Raw genomic sequence first — 17,712 nt, forward strand, 5'->3', positions numbered from 1 at the left:
CAATAAAACATATTTAAAGTTTTTACATTTATTGAATACAAACCCCTCAAAAATGTCAGGAATGAAAAAATGAATCTGAACTAAAACAAAAGCTTCTAAAGTCAAAAATATCAAAGAAAACTAAAGTAAAGAAAAAAAATTTTGTTCACATTTTTTTCTAAAAGAAGTAAAACAAAGATAAAATCTGATATAAATCCTCTAAACATGAAAGGAATAAAGGAAGTGATGGTCAAACCTTGATGTAGAAATCAGCAGCTTCTTCTTTTTCTTCTTCGATGTTGTGAAGAATCAGTGTTTCGTCTGAGCGCTTTGACAGAGACGCAGGCTTTAACTAAGCACCAGCCTTCAGAGGGGAGGAGCGTAGATCTACAGCACATAGACCTGCTCTTCTATGTTCACTGGTGTGTATTTCAAACTATTTACTGGCTTTTAAACAATAATGTAGAAGATGAACTGATAAGTAAGACTTAATGAGCTCGTAACAAATGCATTCAGTTAAAGCCAAAGGTGGACAGCTGGCAGAACACACAAAAGGATTCCAAAAAACACAAAATAATAACAGAAAAATACAATAAAATACACACAAGTAACAGCAAAAACACTCAATATGACTCCAAAACACACAAACACTGCACAACTATGACTATAATACACAAAACAACAGCTAAAACACACAAAATGAGAGAAAAATATACAAAATGACAATCAAAATATACAAAACAGAAATATACAAAGAAACTCTCAAATGAAACAAAAATACACAAAACGACAACGTCAAAACAATGACAAAAACACAACATGAGACAACAATATACAAAATAACATAAATGTACAAAACTGCAACAAAAACAGTCAAAAGGATGACAAAAAATACTGAAAAACACAAAATGCGAGAAAAATAACTGTATGAAATTACATGAATATACAAAACTGCAACGAAAAAACTCAAAACAATGACAAAAAACACAACAAACGCCGAAAACAAAAGATGAGAGAACAATACACAAAATGACAACAGATGCAGAAAACAACCACAAAACTACTTACTATACAAAAAATCCCACAAATACAACAAAAATACAAAAACACAAACACAAGAAAAAAACAGACACAAAATGACCACAATCACAGTCAAAAAGATGACAAATCAAACAAAATGAGAGAACAATGCACAAAATGACGAAACATACAGTCAAACACAAAAAACAAGAGAAAAAATAAACAAAATGTTGTTCTCTCCCTCGCACTAATTCTAATGATGGATGTTTTCCACGTGTGTCATTAATTATCTGAAACGATATGTACGCGTACGCCCTAGCGTGTAGCGTGACATGTTTGCGTCTGTCAGATTGACGAGAACACGTAGCTTTGTATTTGTCTCCATCTAGTGGTTAAACATGATGTGATAATGGTAGCGTACAAAGTAAGGTTTCGTTACATTCTCCATCTTAAACGTTAACTTCCAATGGCCACCTGTTTATATTATGGACTCCAGAGGTCTGAAGGTGTGCTGTGGTATCTGAATGAAGAGAATAAGGGCAGGTCTTGGAAGTGTTGTGGTTGGAGTTGATTTTACTTAATTATGAAGTGTTCATTGAACTAATCCTGAACAGTTCCCGTGTGAATGTGCAGGTTGTCTTAATTCTGGCTGAGGTGAGTGTGTTTTCTATGTGCGGCGGTTCTACGGCGTCTGGACGGACCAGGATGTGCACCAGCTGGGACCAGCTGAGAGCCCCTCCCCTCCAGGATCCATCTTCACTCAAGCAGAATAAGTCGTGTGTGTGTGTGTGTGTGTGTGTGTGTGTGTGTGTGTGTGTGTGTGTGTGTGTGTGTGTGTGTGTGTGTGTGTGTGTGTGACTGTCGTTTAAGGTTAACAGAACAGTTAAAGCTGATTAAACAGAAGCGCTAAATAATTAAATATGCAGATAATAGTAAAAATAGTAGTAGAAACCCTAAATATATAGTTATTAAAAAACAACAAAGGCTTTGTGTGTTTTTGGAATCATTTTGTGTGTATTTTATGGTCATGTTTTTCATGGTTAAATCTAAATGTTAAATATTAAATCTAAATGTTACATTTAAATATAATTGTTAAATCTAAATATTAAATCTAAATTGCGTTAATGAGCTTTTGTTATATCTGGTGAATTTGAATATTAGCTAAATATATCGTTTCACCCGTGACATTTATATTTAACATTTAACATTTGCATTTAGTATTTAGATTAAATATTTAACATTTATATTTAACAATTATATTAAAATGTAACATTTGGGTTCAATATTTACATTTAGCAGTTACATTTAGGTTTAAAATTTACATCCAACATTTAGATTTAGATTTAATACTTAACATAACATATAGATTAAACATTTAGCATTTACATTTATATTCCACGATCTAGATTTCATATTTAACATTTAGATTTGAATGTAACATTTATCATTTAGATGTAATATTTACATTTAGTATTTAAATTAAACATTTACATTAAACATTTAGATTTAACATTTATATCTAAATGTAACATTTAGATTCAACATTTTGCTATTTACATTCAACATTTAGATTCAACATTTTGCATTTGCATTTACATTAAACATTTAGATTTAGATTTCATAATATTTAACATCTAGATTTAAATGTAACAATTACACTTATTTATTATTTAGATTTAATATTTAGTATTTAGATTAAACATTTACATTTAACATTCACATTTAAGTTAATTTATATTAACATGTAACGTTTAGATTTAACATTTACATTCAACATTTATATTTATATTTAATATTTATTTTTACATGTTACATTTAGATTCAACATTTAGCATTTACATTTAACATTTAGATTTAGATTTCATATTTAACATTCAGATTTAAATGTAACATTTATAAGTTCACATTTAGATTTAACATTGACATATTTTAGGAGAAAAATGAATGACAAATTTCACAAATATTGCTGTAAATCTGGTAAAAAGTAACATTCACATATTTTTTGCAGTACAAGTACACAGATTGCATCACACGCGCACACACACAGAGAGACACGCACACAGAGACTCGCACACGCACACGCACGCTCAGCACTCAGTGAGGGGAGCAGGCGGAAGCCTCCATCTGCCCTGCTCGGTCACCGACCCCCGTCATCCTCGGGCTGCGGGAGGAGACGCTCCTCGGCCCGGCTACCGTCGCCTCGGTTCCCCGCTGACACCGCCGGAGGACGGTCGGAGGTGACGGAGGTCTGATCATGGATCGGATCTGTGCTCTATATATAGGCTCTGTCCCGGACTGCACCAGCACCTCCTCCTCCTCCACCTCCACCTTCAGCACCGGCTCATCCTCCGGCGGCGCCCCGGACACCTGCCCTCCCGGTACCGGTGAGTTGTTGGCGTGGTGCGGGTCCTTGAGGCTGACCCGGGGCGGAGGACTCCGGAGGTCTTGTGAGGTCGGGTTACTGTGCAGCCATGTTGCAGGGGAGCGGGAGGATTGGGAGGAGGAGGTGGAGGTGGTGGTGGTGGGGATGGAGGGGGCCGGTGACACCTGCCCCTAACCCCCGGGAACCGACGGGGAGCCGGGGTCCGACACCGAGCGGAGCGCAGCGGCGTCCCGCTGTGGGGACACAGAGCCCCGCTCTGGGACTCAGCCATGTCGGAGGGGAGGGGAGGGGAGGGGAAGGGGGGGGTTCGGACTGGGACCGACCGGTACCGAGGAGGAGGAAGAGGGGGTTACCGTGCATGATCCAGGCCCGGGGGGTCGACCTGATGCGGTATAAAGCGGGGGCGGCTGTTCGCTCCGTGTCGCCTGGAGACGGAGGGAGAGGAAGAAAGGGGGTCGGTACCGGTCATCACCACCATCAGAGATCATTAGTGATGCACCGAACCGCATCAATCCGATCAATCAATTAATCGATAACTGATCATTTTAAACTTTGATCAGCACGACAACAAAAATAATTTCCCCAAATTTAGATTCTTCAATCAGATCAAATGTTTTTACCAAACTTTTAACAAACATGAGACAGAGGATTTATTATTATCCACAAACATGCAGATTTATTTAGTTTTCACGTTTCTAACGATTATTAAAGCAAAAGGTGAAGAAAGTGATAAGCGTAAATCTACGATCTTTAGCTGAGTTTCATATTCTATTGATGGTGTCGTTCTAGGTGAAGATGAATGTTCTTCATCTCCAAACCATGGATCAGTGCCACATGTTGGAGTTAGCTTAGCATGTAGCAGCGCTGGCTGAGCAGGGGTCAAAAGGGTGAAGGGGCGGGGCTATGAGGTCAAATTCAATTTTCGTGCTGATTGAAAAAATGTAGAAAAGAAATGTCATAAATGTTTAAAATCCGTCTTCCCTCTAGCGTCGAGCAGCGGTTCTCAATCGTTTCAGGCCACGAGCCCCAAAATAAAGGTTCCACAGTCCATCCATAAAGTCAGAAAAATGATGATCCATTGTTCTATGAATCTGTGATAACCACATTTATTCATTCATCTGAATAATATCCACTGTTATATTGGAAGTTTATTATTATTATAGTCATCTTAAAGATGGAAATCCTTGTTTTAATCAGAAATAAAATGGGTTCAAAGTGACCAAAAATGGTGAAAAAGGTGGTTTAATGGGATTTTAAAAACCACAAATTGGTTAAAAGTTGCAAATTAGAGTGGCCAAAAAGGGTGAATGTGGTTAAATTGGGAAAAAAAAGAAGCATGAAATATGATGAAAATAGGTTAAAAGTGAGAATAAAGGGTCAACATGTGACATTAGGTGGAAAAGTGGTGGAAAGTGTTTTTAAGTGCTGAACATGTCTGGAAAGTGGAAAAAGGCATTGAAATGTGAGTAATGTAGCAAAAATACATGAAAAAGAGTAAAAATATGGCAAGAAAAAGTGATGAAAATAGGTTAAAATATAGCTAATTTGGTGTAGTTGCAGAAAAAGAGTAAAAAAAAAAAAAAAAATCAGCAAAAATAAGCTCAAATTGTTTAAAAAATAATAATCTAGCGACCCCCTCACAGTGTCTCGGGACCCCAAATGGGCTCCTGCCCCCAAGGTTGAAAAGCCCTTGTGTAGACATACCTTAATGTTGGCTACAACTAGATTGATTAATGACTCTATAATTTATTTCTTTTTAATAATTAATTAATTATTAAATCCTCATGGGGTGTATGGGGGGGTCAGGGCAGGCGACTGCGCAGCAGGGTCCGTTACCATGGCAACCACCGGGATGATTTATCCGCTTATGATCATCAATAATGTATTAATTCACAGATTCACGTTGTTCACTGGCCTCCTCTTCCTCCTCTTCCTCTTTTAGGTCAGTGAGGAGCTTCTCACCTTCATCATCATCATCTTCATCAGTGAGGAGACACCTTTGTTACGCAGCGCTGACCTCACAGCACACACACACACACACACACACACACACACACACAGAGAGATGAAGCGTGCGTCGCCTCCTCCTCCTTCTTTTTCATCTTCCTCTGATGCAGCCAAACGTCATCAGCCACAGGTTTATGGTTCCAATCCCATTAAAGCAGCAACTTCTCTGTTCAGCCCCGACATCAGCAGGAAGACAGCATCAGACCTGCTGATCAGACTCTCAGGTGATACACACTCACACACATACAAATCATTTTTTTATGTTACTTTTCACCAAATTTACAGCAATATTTGTGATATTTTTTCTCTCGTAATAATATGTCAATGTTAAATCTAAATCTAAATGTTAAATCTAAATATTACATTTAAATCTTAATGTTAAATGTTAAATCTAAGTCGCGTTAATGAGCTTTTATTTTGGTAATTTGGGTGAATTTGCATATTAGCTAAATATTTAGTTTCACCCGTGACATTTAGATTTCACATTTAACATTTAGCATTTAGGTTTAGCATTTATATTTAACATTTAGCATTTAGGTTTAACATTTATATTTAAATGTAACATTTAGAGGTAAAATTTAAAATTTACATTTAACATTTAGATTTATATTTAAAAGTAAGATTTAGATTTAATATATATATTTAACATTTAGATTCAATATGTATGTTTAAATGTAACTTTTGATTTAACATTTAGAATTAATGTTTAACATTTTGATTTAGAGTTTAACATTTAGATTTATTGTTTAACCTTTAGATTTGGAATTTACATTTAACATTTAAATTTAACATTTAGTGTTTGATTTTTAAAATGTAACATTTACATTTAATAATTAACATTTAGATGTCAAATTTATATTTAACATTTAGCATTTAGATTTAACATTTAGATTTAAAGATAACATTTAGATACAATGTTTAACATTTAGATTTAGATTAAACATTGACAATATATTTTCACGAGAAAAAATATTAAAAAATTCACAAATATTGCTGTAAATATGGTCAAAAGTAATTTTTTAAACGTAGTTTGTTGCTAAATGTTGCAAAAAAGTTGCTGTATATTTATTTTAGAATGCACAACTTTAGAATCGGCAGTCTATAATACGCGTCTTTCTGCGGACCAATCAACGACCAGATGAATTGTAACAAAAGTATTTTTGACACGTGTTTTTAGCTTTGGTTGGTTAGCGAGCATCGTGCTGCGATGCGTTTGAGTGCAGTCGTTAATCATGTGAAGACATTAAACAAACACGTCTTTTCTCTGTCTCCTCAGAGGCCACGCAGAAAACCCAGATGCATCCTGGGAGTCGAGAGGAGGTGGAGCATCAAGACGAGCCCGGCCCAGCTCTGTCACCGGACGGCCCCGGCGCGAGCCCCGAACCGCCGCCCGTCACGCACACACCTGAAGGAAACCCTGCCAACGACACCCTGGCCTCAGATCTGCTGAGGAAGCTGGCTGGTACATTAATATTTAACTTTTAATACTTTTACAAATGAAAAACTTTATCATTTTGGTCATATTTAGGATTTTTTGAAACATTTTGTTTTTCAGATTAAAAAAAAAAAAAATTTCAAAGTTGTTTTTAGGTTTTTGTTTAATTTTTATGAAAAAAAAAGTTTTTTATATTGTTTTTTAATGTTTAAGTTTTATGTATTTTTTAAATAATTGTAATTTTTTTTAATTTACTCAGCCAATTTAATACATTTAGAATGGGATTTTAAAAACGTTTTCATTTTGGTCATATTTAGAATTTTAAATAACTCCATGCACTTTAAGTTTTTGATTTGAGTTTAAAATTTCATTAGATTTTTACATTTTGTGGATTTTTCAAAAATGTTCAGCTTTTTTGAAAAAAAATTGTTTTTTTTTGTTTATATCTTAAAAATTTGTTTTCAAATTTTTGTTGATTTAAAATTTGTTTTAAAATTTAAATTTAAGATTTGTTTCTTTTTTTTATAAAAATGTGTTTTGGTTTTTTAAATTGTTTTTTAATGTTTAAGTTTTTTCATTTTTAAATTATTGTAACTTTTTTAAATTGTTAATTTTTTTGTTATTGTATTTTTGTAATTATTGTAAACAAAATGTAAATATTGTATTTTTTTAATTATTGTACATTTTTTAAATTATTGTAAAAACATGTAATTATTGTAAAAAAAATTGAAGTTTGTGTGGGGTTTTTTTCTTCATTTTTTTTAAATTTTCTTGATATTTTCTTTTTTTTTTAAAAAAGGTTTTTTTATTGTAATTTGTTAAGCATTTCCCTTTAAATAATTGTAATTCTAACTTGTTTTGTAACTTTGGAACGCACCGTTTTTCCACCAATCACAGAGCGCCAAGAAGTGACCCTGGAAGAAGATGAAGACCCAACAGATGTCAGCGCAGTGGTCAAGAAACAACCAATCACAGAAGAGGTTGCTCAGCCCACAGAAGAATCCTGTATAGGCGGGAATAAGGTGACAGAGCAGTTTTACGGCAGAGCCAAAATGGCCGACCAGCTTCACCTCCCAATCAAAGTCGAGGACGAGATTTATGGCGATGACTGTCAGATTAGCTCAAAGCTAACAGACGGCGTCACTTTAGCATCCGGCAATTTTAATTTCTGGATGAAAATGGAGAATAACAATATCGCTGGAGCCAAAATGGCTGACAATGCCAAAGTCGAGCACCAGTTTCCCTTTAATGCAAAGATTGGTGAGCGACCGTCCTCCGCAGCCACGATGGAAGATGAGCTTCCTTCAGGCGCAAAAATGGAAAACTTGCTGTTTTCTGGAGCCAAAATGGAGGAGCAGTTCTACACCGGAGCCAAAATGGCCGACCAATGCCTGAGAGCTGTGCTGTGGCAGGACATGTCGGTGAATCTGGCTTCAACACTGCTGCACCAGCTCTCAGGTAAACAACGTCATTTCCTCATTCATAGTTCATTAGGATAGGGGTGAAGCATTATTGAGCTTTTATTTTGGAACTTCTGGTGAATTTGTGACATTTAGGTTTAATATTTAATATTTAGATTTAACATTTAAGATTTGCCTGCAACATTTAGATTTAACATTTTTATTTAAATGTAACATTTGGATTTATCATTTAGATTTGACATTTAAGAAATGCATTCAACATTTAGATTAACATTTAAGATTTACATTTAACATTTAGATTTAAATTTAACATTTAGCATTTAGATTTGACATTTAAATTTAAATGTAACATTTATATTTAACTTTTAGATTTAATGTTTAACATTTAGATTTAATATTTAACATTTAGATGTAATATTTAAATTTAATAATTAACATTTAGATTTAACATTTAAAACTTACATTTAACATTTAGATTTAACATTTAGATTTAACATTTAAGATTTGCATTCAACATTTATGTTTAACGTTTAACATTTATATTTAACATTTATATTTACATTTATATTTAACACATTTAGACTATTTAACTATTTAGATTTAGATTTGATATTTAACATTTAGATTCAGTGTTTCGATTTAGATTTATTATTTAACATTTAGATTTAGATTTAACATTGACATATTTTTACAAGAAAAAAATATCACAAATTTCACAAATAAAGCTGTAAATCAGGTCAAAACTAAGATTAAAAAATTCACATCTGTTTTTTGTTTTGTTGCTAAATGTTGCAAAAAGTTGCTCTTTATTTATTTTAGTCATTTCCTCGTTCAAAGTTCATTAAGTTAAGGTCGGAGCATTATTCAGCTTTTATTTTGGTACTTCCAGTGAATTTGCGTATTAGCTAAATATTTAGTTCCACCTGTGACATTTACGTAGATTTAACATTTAACATTTATAGTCACATTTAGATTTAATGTTTAACATTTAGATTTACAAATTAGATTTAATATTTAAGATTTACATTTAACATTTAGATTTAACATTTATATTTACATTTAACATTTATATCTACATTTATATTTAACATTTAGATTTACATTTAGATTTAACATTTAGATTCAACATTTAAATTTAGATTTAGTATTTAGATTCAGTATTTAGATTAAACATTGACGTATTTTTCCGAGAAAAAAAACATCACCAATTTCACAAATATTGCTGCAAATCTGGTCAAAAGTAACATAAAAAATTCACATTCAGTTTATGTTTTGCTGCTAAATGTTGCAAAAAGTTGCTGTTTATTTATTTTAGCATGTGCAACTTTACAATCGGCGCCCCATACACATGGTAAAATATATAGTACAAAGGAACTAAAACCTGATTAGCCTTAGCTGAATTTACAAAATAAAAGTTGCAGAGAAATAGCTAAACGCTGCTCTGTTATATTCATGTTTCGTGGCGATTCTTGTTTCTTTCTATGGACCAATGAAATACTAGATGAACTGAATTTAAAGTTTTTTTGACACGTGTTTTTGGCTATGGTTGTTAGCGAGCATCAGGGGGCGGAGCTACAGTAAAAAGTCGTGAAAGAAAAATTTACAACTTTTTCCAGAAAAATGGCTAAAGTTTAAAGATCTTTGACTAATAAAGTCAAGTTTCCGTTTATATTTCCACAGAGCGAGTCGGTAAAAGCAGCAGCCAATCAATGGAGAGACAGAGACAGACTCCGCCCATCAGGAGCAGGTGCGCACACTAACTTTCTCACACTGTGGGTTGGGACGACATACAGAGTTTACGATACTGGGTTGTTGTTGTTTTTTAGCTTTTCAGCTCAGGTTTTTTTTGTTTTGCTTAAGTTTTAAATTTCCAAATAAAACTTTTGAGCTTTTATTTTTGTCAGACTGCTCTGACTGTGTCCTGTGTTTCAGTCCTTCACTGATGGTGGAGCAGGCACCTCCTGCTGCCTTGCTCCTGGGCTCTCGGGATCCTCCACATGGTAACGTACCGTTTTTCTAACAAAAAATGACTGTATTTTATTTTGAAGGAGATTAGTTTAAGCAGCAGACTACGAAGCCCCTGAAGTTTTACATTAGCAGATAAAGTATAGTATACATTAATGTAAAACATTTACGTAAGAACGTAAAAGTAATACTTTTAAAGCGTACAGGCTCATGTAAAACTTAGTGAGCATGTAATAGTAGTATGTGATTAGATAAAAGTTTTACATTAGCACATAAAGGTAGTATACGCTAATTTAAAACATTTAAGTAAGAACCTAAATGTAACGTGCGATCGCACACATTATTTTAAAGGTAGTTGGAGCTTGCGTAAAGTTGACTTAAAGTGAACTTTAAAGTTAGCACAGGTTCACAAAGCTTTAGTGAGCATGTAAAGGTAATACGAGTTTGCGTGAAACATGTAAATTAATTAGTGTTATAAATAATTTTGGACCCCTTTTTTTTCTCGTACAGGAAATCTGAGCGGCACCGTTGCAGATCAATCCTCAGGAGGCTCCTACTTCTTCAGGTAATCGACTAAACGGGAAACTCAGGGTTTTAACGAGTGTATTTGTTTATGTGTCGGCATTAGAATAATGACCAATCAGAGCATTAACACAGCGAACAACAAAGAGTTTGTGTTTTTATGAAATAATTTTGTCCATTTTTGTTGTTTTGTGTATTTTTCAGTATTTCTGTGTGTTTTTGGAGTCATTTTGCTTATTTTTGTTGTCATTTTGTCAATTTGTGCATTTTTTGTAATTTTGTGTGTTTTTATGGAATAGTTTTGTGTATTTTTGTGGTTCTTATGTGTATTTTCACAGTAATGCTGTGTGTTCTTGTGTATTTTTATTATTTGTGTTTATTTTTGTGTGTTTTTTGAGTCATTTTGTATTTTCGTTCTTTCTGTGTGTATTTTTGGTGTAATTTTGTGTGTGTTTGCAGGTGTCACGTGTGCGGCTTTGAGACGGAAGGCCGCGCCCTCTTCCAGGGTCACATGTCCGAGCACCGCCAATGGGAGCGCAGCTCCTTCTCACTGCACTGCTGCACCTGCGAGCTCTCCACCAATCAGGAGGCAGAGATGAGGGCTCACGCCAGTACGCACTTTCAGGGTCACATGGGACACACTCGGTGGGACTTTGATCTTTACCTTTATTTCTCATTTTAATATTCAACAATGTCATCAATTAATTGATAACTTTTCTGTTAAATTGTTCTGTTTGTAGTCATTTTGTGTTTTTCTGTTGTAATTTTGTGTTTTTTTACTCGTTTTGTGTATTTTTGTTATAATTTTGTGTTTTTTGGAATGATTTGGGGTATCTTTGTTGTTCTTTGTGTATATTCTTGTTGTAAATTTGTGTTTTTGGACTCATTTTGTTGTAATTTAGTGTGTTTTTTTAGTCGTGTATATATTCTTGTTGTAATTTTGTGTTTGTTGGAGTGATTTGTGGTTTTTTTGTTGTTCTTTGTGTCTATTTTAACTTTTAGTTAAACTAAAAAGTAAAGAATAACTTAATGTGTTTATAATTATTTTACATGTCACTCTGTTGCTCTTCCAGGGCCGTCCCCTCGGTTGCCGTGGCGACCCAGCCGGAGAGGAGCTCCTCGGAGCATCGCTGCCGCATCTGCCAGGGGTCGTTTCCGGGGCAACGGGAGCTACTGGTCCACATCCAGGTCCATCGCCAGGGCAACCGCTACCGCTGCGACCGCTGCGGTCACATGACGCGCACGGCCAACAAGCTGGTGGAGCACGTACGCGTGCACACGGGCGAGCGGCCCTTTGCCTGCGACCTTTGCCCTTACAGCGCCAAGCGCAGGGACAGCCTGCGCCTGCACCGTCGCGTCAAGCACGCACACGTCACGCGCGTGATGCACGTGGACAATCAGGGGCCCAGCGAGCACCTGCAGCGGCTCCACACCTCCTCCTCATCCTCGCTGCCTCTTCTTCATCCCTCGCTCCATCCGTCTCCTCTGCTGCCAATCACAACGCTGCTCAGTCTGAAGCCCCGCCCCCTTTCTTCATCATCCTCATCTTCACCATCGCCTTCCTCCAAACTCTCCTTTCTCGGATACCTCGGACTAAAAGACCGCTAGGCCTCCTCTTCCTCTCTACTTCCCTTTTCTTCTTTTCTCCTCTTCTTCCTTTTTACTTCCTGCTTCTTTTTTTACCTTTCCATTTCTTTTCTCCACTTCGTTCTCTTTTTTCCTTTTTTCCCCTTCCATCTTTACTTCCCTTCTTCTTTTCCTCTCTTCTTCCCTTTTCCACTTCCTCTTCTCCTTTTATGTACTTCATTCAATCTTCTCCTCTTTTCTTCTTCGTTACACTCCTCTTCCTCTCGACCTTCCATATTCTTCCATCTCTTCTCCTCTTTTCATCTTCATATCCCCGTCTCCTTCCTTTTCCTCTCTACTTCCTATTTACTGTATTTTCCTTCCTCCTCTCTACTTCCCCTCTTCTTTTTACCTGTTTCTATTCTCCCCTTCTTTCTCTTCACTTCTTCTTTTTTCCCTTTTTCACCCCTTCCATCTTTACTTCCCTTCTCCTATACTCCTCTACTTCCCTCTTCTCTGTTCACTTGCCTTTTGTCCACTGTCTCTTTTCCTCTTTTTCCTCTCCTCTTCCTCCCGCCCTTCCCTATTCTTCCATCTCTCCTCCTTCTCCTCTTTTTGTTTCTCTGCTGTTTTCCTTTAATTCCTTGTCTCTACTTTTTTCTTCCTTTCTACTTCCTATTTATCTCCCTCTGTATTTTTTCTTCTTTTTTACCTTAACGTTTATTTTCTCCACTTCATTCTCTTTTTTTCCCCTTTCTTCACGTCTTTACTTCCCTTCTCCTTTCCATCTCTACTTCCCTCTTCCCTGTTTACTTGCCTTTTGTCCACTTCCTCCATCTTTCCTCTTAACTTCCCTCTTTCTTTTTTCGTTCCTCTTCCTCCACTACTTCCTTTTTCCTGCTCCCATCCTCTTTATTTTCCACATCTTCTTCTTCCTACTTTCTACGTTCCTCTTTTGCCTCTTCTCGCTTTTTCCTTTTCCTTTTCCTCCTCTTCCTCCTCTACTTCCTTCCCGACTGAGGACGTATCGTTGGGAAGGCGTCACTGATTCTTTCTTTTTGAACCATGCTCTGGATGTTTTGCTGCACTCTTTGCCTGCTTTTAGCTTCGTCATATGAACGCCTCGTTAGCTGATTAACGCTGTATTTACTGCCTGTTTCTCTCTCGTCCTCCAGAAACCCTCCTCTTAAAAATCCACACTTCAAAAGCTTTTATTTTGTAGGATTTTCCACCCTTAACGAGTGCCATAATCGCGCACGAACAGGAGAAATATTTAATATTAAAATGTAGTTCACCGTCTGTAATTAACTTTATTCTTATTGTGACTAAAGACTTTCATATCACGATAAAAAGGGCTTTCAATGCATTTTTAGTTTTATTCTAGACTAAGGCGACTGAATTTAAAATGACTGATTATTTTCTTGTTGATATTATTATGACAGAAATATCTTATATTTCATATTTAAGGTTTGATCTAGCAATTAAGTCAATTTTATTAGTACATAACACTCAATGGAAGTAAATGGAAGAGTTAGGATACCTTAGGGCAGGGGTTCTCAAACTTGGGGTCATGAGACACTGGGAGGGGGTCGCCAGATGCCTTCAAGAAACTAAGAATATATTTGGAACAATTTTAGCTTATTTTTCCCCTTTTTTCCACTTTCAAGACATTCTCAGCTGTTATAAACACTTTCCACTACTTTTCTACCTAATGTCACGTATATTGACCCATTATTGTCACTTTCAACCTCTATTCACCATATTTCATGCTTGTTTTTTTGCTAATTTAACCACATTCACCATTTGTCTTGCCCATTATTAGCCAGTTTAAAGGAATTGTTCCAATATTGACACTTTGAACCATTTTTACCACTTTTTCTGTCCGTTCTCTAATTTGCTACTTTTAACCAATTTCTGTGGTTTTTAAAACCCCATTTTACCACCTGATTTTAAGGGTGGACCCCTTCAATGTTCATGTCTGTGTTCAACCACCTTCAGCTACAGTGGGGGTCCCCGGGCTCTGGAACCTTTATTTTGGGGGTTGCGGGCTGAAAAGGTTGAGAACCACTGCCTTAGGGTGCGTTCACACCAGGATAGTTCTAGAACTCTTTATCATTTTGATTTGTCACGGTTTGAGTGGGGTGGTGAACCCTGCTCCAACACACCTGGTTGAAACCTATGTGTTGTCATCAAGCTCTGTAGAAGCATGATAACGAGCCGTTCATTTGCTTCAGGTGTGTTGGAGCAGGGACACATCTAAAAGTCTCAGGAATCCGGCCCTCCACCCCTGATTTAGAGCGATTAGGAGCGCCGTGAACACAACTGCTCTTTAAGTGGATCAAACACAGGAAGTATCGGTGATGACGTAGAGTCTACAGCATTGTGGGTGATCAGGGAAGCTAAAGACGACGTAAACCAGGGCTTTAAAACCACCAAAAGCAGGACAACTTGTTGCAGCTTCATTGTTGAATGTTGGTAAAGAACAAACGGAGAAGGAAAAAGTCTGTGAGCACTCTACAGCACTGGTTTTGACCCATAGATGAGAGCCTCTTCTTCAGGTTGCTGTTTCTCTGTCTAGAGAAGTATCTACTCTAGTAACGGCCCCTCAACTGGTTAGCTCATGGAACTGCACCAGAAGCTGTTTGGAGCTGATCAGAAGTTGCGCTCTAGCTGTCCTCCACCCATTCAGGCCGAGCCCACGACTAAACCGGTGTGAAAATAGCCGTTGACACTTCCTGTGTTTGGCCCGAGCGAAACTCTGAACAAAACAATCATTATAGAATTTTCCCGTTGATCCACTCTAGACTGTGTTTGCGTGTTCACACTGCCCAAACGAAGCTGACTTTCCAGGCGAACGGATCCTAGAGAGTTTTAACCAATTCAGGATTTGCTGACGTGAACGCACCCTAAACTACCTCGACTCAAGTTGAAATAATATTTTAGGTTTGATTTTGTGCAAACTGTTCAACAACCGCGTAGCGTCCGTTAAGGGCTGTTGGGTTGATGAATGGTCCATGTTAAAGATTGTAATCTTTGTATTCAAAGATCCCTCATCTCTTAGAGGCCTCTGCTGAGTACACAAAGGACTTTAAGTCATCAAACTCACCAAAAAACATGGCAAGCTTAAAGGAATTCCCAGAAATACCATTAAAGAGTACCTGCAGTAAGTGAGTCCGGTCGCTTCTAGAAAGCCAAGTTTTTAAGTAAACGCAGACTTAAGCCATCAGAACGACCGGAACCACCATTGGGTTGGGTCACAGGAATTGCCACAACACCCACACCAATTAAGTAGGTCGTGGCAAATCTTGTAACCCAACACAATAGTGGTTCTGATCATCGCTATAGCTAAATTGACCGGAATCACCATTTAGTCACGTTACGAATTGTGTCACAAGTCCTACTACGACTCTGACGTACATCATAGCCTTTAGTAAGTAAATGATCTTTGATAGATCTTGCAATTGAAATTTACTACAGGTACCCTTTAACCACTAGAAGCAGTCGGTACTCAAATGATCCGGTTACAGGACCTGGGTAGTGGACTCCTGCTAAACTGCCAGGCCTTGAAACAATCCAGATATAGAATCCAGGTAGCGGACTCCCTAGAATTGGTCAAGACTCAAACGTGCCCGATAAGGGTCCTAGTAGTGGACACCTTTATAAACTGCCAGGCCTCAAAACAATCCAGATATAGAATGCAGGTAGCAGACTCTCTAGAATCAGTCAAGACTCAAAAGATCCAGATAAGAGTCCTAGTAGCGGACGCATTGGTAACAGATCCGGTTAGCAAACTCCTTTCTAAACTGCCAGGCCTCAAAACAATCCAGATATAGAATCCAGGTAGCGGACTCCCCGGAAATAGTCAAGACTCAAACACAAGAACAAGTTGACGCCTTCTAAGTCTTGTGGTGACGAAGTATTGCTCAGTATTCAAAGTAAAGGAATGTTTGCGATATTTTGCAATGCTAGCGTGTAAAACTGGGAAAAGTCTGAAACAGAAAGGCAACGGAGGCTAACGCTAACTTTACGTAAGCTAAAAGGAATGTAACTTTTTAACCATGTGATTGTTTTTAGTTTTCAGAATAAAAATTCCTGAATGTTCCGTCTTGACGTTGGCGATTGTTGGACTTCATCGTCCGCCTGCGGGGGTTTCTAAGCTCGTCCGGTTTCTGGAGGAATGTGATGATATTTCTAATACTTGTGTTGTACACTGAAAATGTATTTGTGTTGACATATTTACACGCGGCCTCTTATTGTCTTCAGTTAACGTTGCACTTCTATGTATCAGATTTTAAGAAGAGAGTCGAAAATACCACCAGTGTTGATTTATGAAAAGGAGAAATTCTGATTATTTTCTTTGTAGCAGCGAGCAGGATGAGCTGTTCAATAAAGTTTTAAAAGTTTGAAGGAGTTTGGGATGTTTTCTGTTGTCATGTTGTGAACTATGTTGTGTCGTGTCATGTTTTGTGTTTTTAGTGGTGTGTGATGTTCTGCTGTGTCATGTTTGTTGTGTAATGTGTATGTTGTGTTTTTAGTGTTGTGTAATGTGTCATGTTGTTTTTAATGTTTTATTTTGTGTCATGTTGTTCGTCATGTTGTGCTGTGTCATGTTTGTTGTGTAATGTGTGTTATTTTGCTGTGTTTTTATTGTTGTGTGTCATGTTGTGTGTTGTGTAATTTGTGTCATGTGTTGTATTGTAATGTTGCGTTTTTAATGTTGTGTAGTGTCGTGTGTTATATTGTGTAATATGTTGTATGTCATCTTCTGCTGTGTTATGATTGTTGTGTAATGTGTCATGTTTTGTGTTGTGTGTCAAGTTATGTATTGTTGTCGTGTGGTGTTGTCATGTTGTGTTTAATATAGTGTATTGTGTAGTTGTGTGTGTCATGTTGTTTTTAATGTTGTGTATCATGTTTGTTGTGTAATGTGTTTCATGTTGTGGTTTTTGTTGTTGTGTGTCATATTATTTGGTGAATCTTTGTGTTCCATACATGTGTTTTTTCTTCCTCTGAAACTGAAGCAACTCCACAACACAGTCCAACATGTTTGGTTAGCTTAGCACGTAGCGCTGCCAGCCGAGGGAGGTCAAAGGTTAAAGGAGCGGAGCTATGTTGTTCTGTCATTCATCTACAGTAGCTACAGCTAGTAACCAACAAACATGAACGTAACGTATATTTTGCCATTGACGTGCGGTGCTCATAATGTGGTGGTCGTCGTGTGAATCTGGTGTCAGTGCTGCAGCGATCAATCCAGGTTAGCTCCTCAGCGATCAGGTTCCCTCCTCCTCCTCCTCCTCCTCTCTGAAGGATGAAGGTCACACAGCAAGTGTGTGGGAGGCCGAGTGTCAAACCCCTCTGTTACCATGGTTACCTCACCAGCTGTAGGTCTCCACGGCAACAGGAGCATCAGTCGC

General features: G+C 37.1%; 1 protein-coding gene across 2 annotated transcripts; it reads left to right on the forward strand.

The window, feature by feature from the left end:
* The first annotated feature begins 2,872 nt into the window (after positions 1-2,872).
* On the forward strand, positions 2,873-13,602 carry LOC114480874 (zinc finger protein 827-like). 2 transcript variants are annotated; one of them, XM_028475306.1, is made up of 9 exons: positions 2,873-3,383; positions 5,325-5,613; positions 6,666-6,851; positions 7,722-8,282; positions 9,926-9,992; positions 10,178-10,245; positions 10,721-10,775; positions 11,192-11,377; positions 11,806-13,602. In XM_028475306.1, exons 2-9 carry the CDS (start codon positions 5,448-5,450, stop codon positions 12,338-12,340), a joined length of 1,824 nt encoding a protein of 607 aa, XP_028331107.1. In that variant the 5' UTR covers positions 2,873-3,383; positions 5,325-5,447; the 3' UTR covers positions 12,341-13,602. The 2 variants fall into 2 exon arrangements, with proteins under 2 accessions (XP_028331107.1, XP_028331108.1); XM_028475307.1 differs by lacking the exon at positions 2,873-3,383 and having other exon boundaries at positions 4,943-5,613.
* The last annotated feature ends 4,110 nt before the right edge of the window (positions 13,603-17,712 follow it).

Source organism: Gouania willdenowi, chromosome 18, assembly GCF_900634775.1.
Source record: "Gouania willdenowi chromosome 18, fGouWil2.1, whole genome shotgun sequence".
NCBI classification, from domain to species: Eukaryota; Metazoa; Chordata; class Actinopteri; order Blenniiformes; family Gobiesocidae; genus Gouania; species Gouania willdenowi.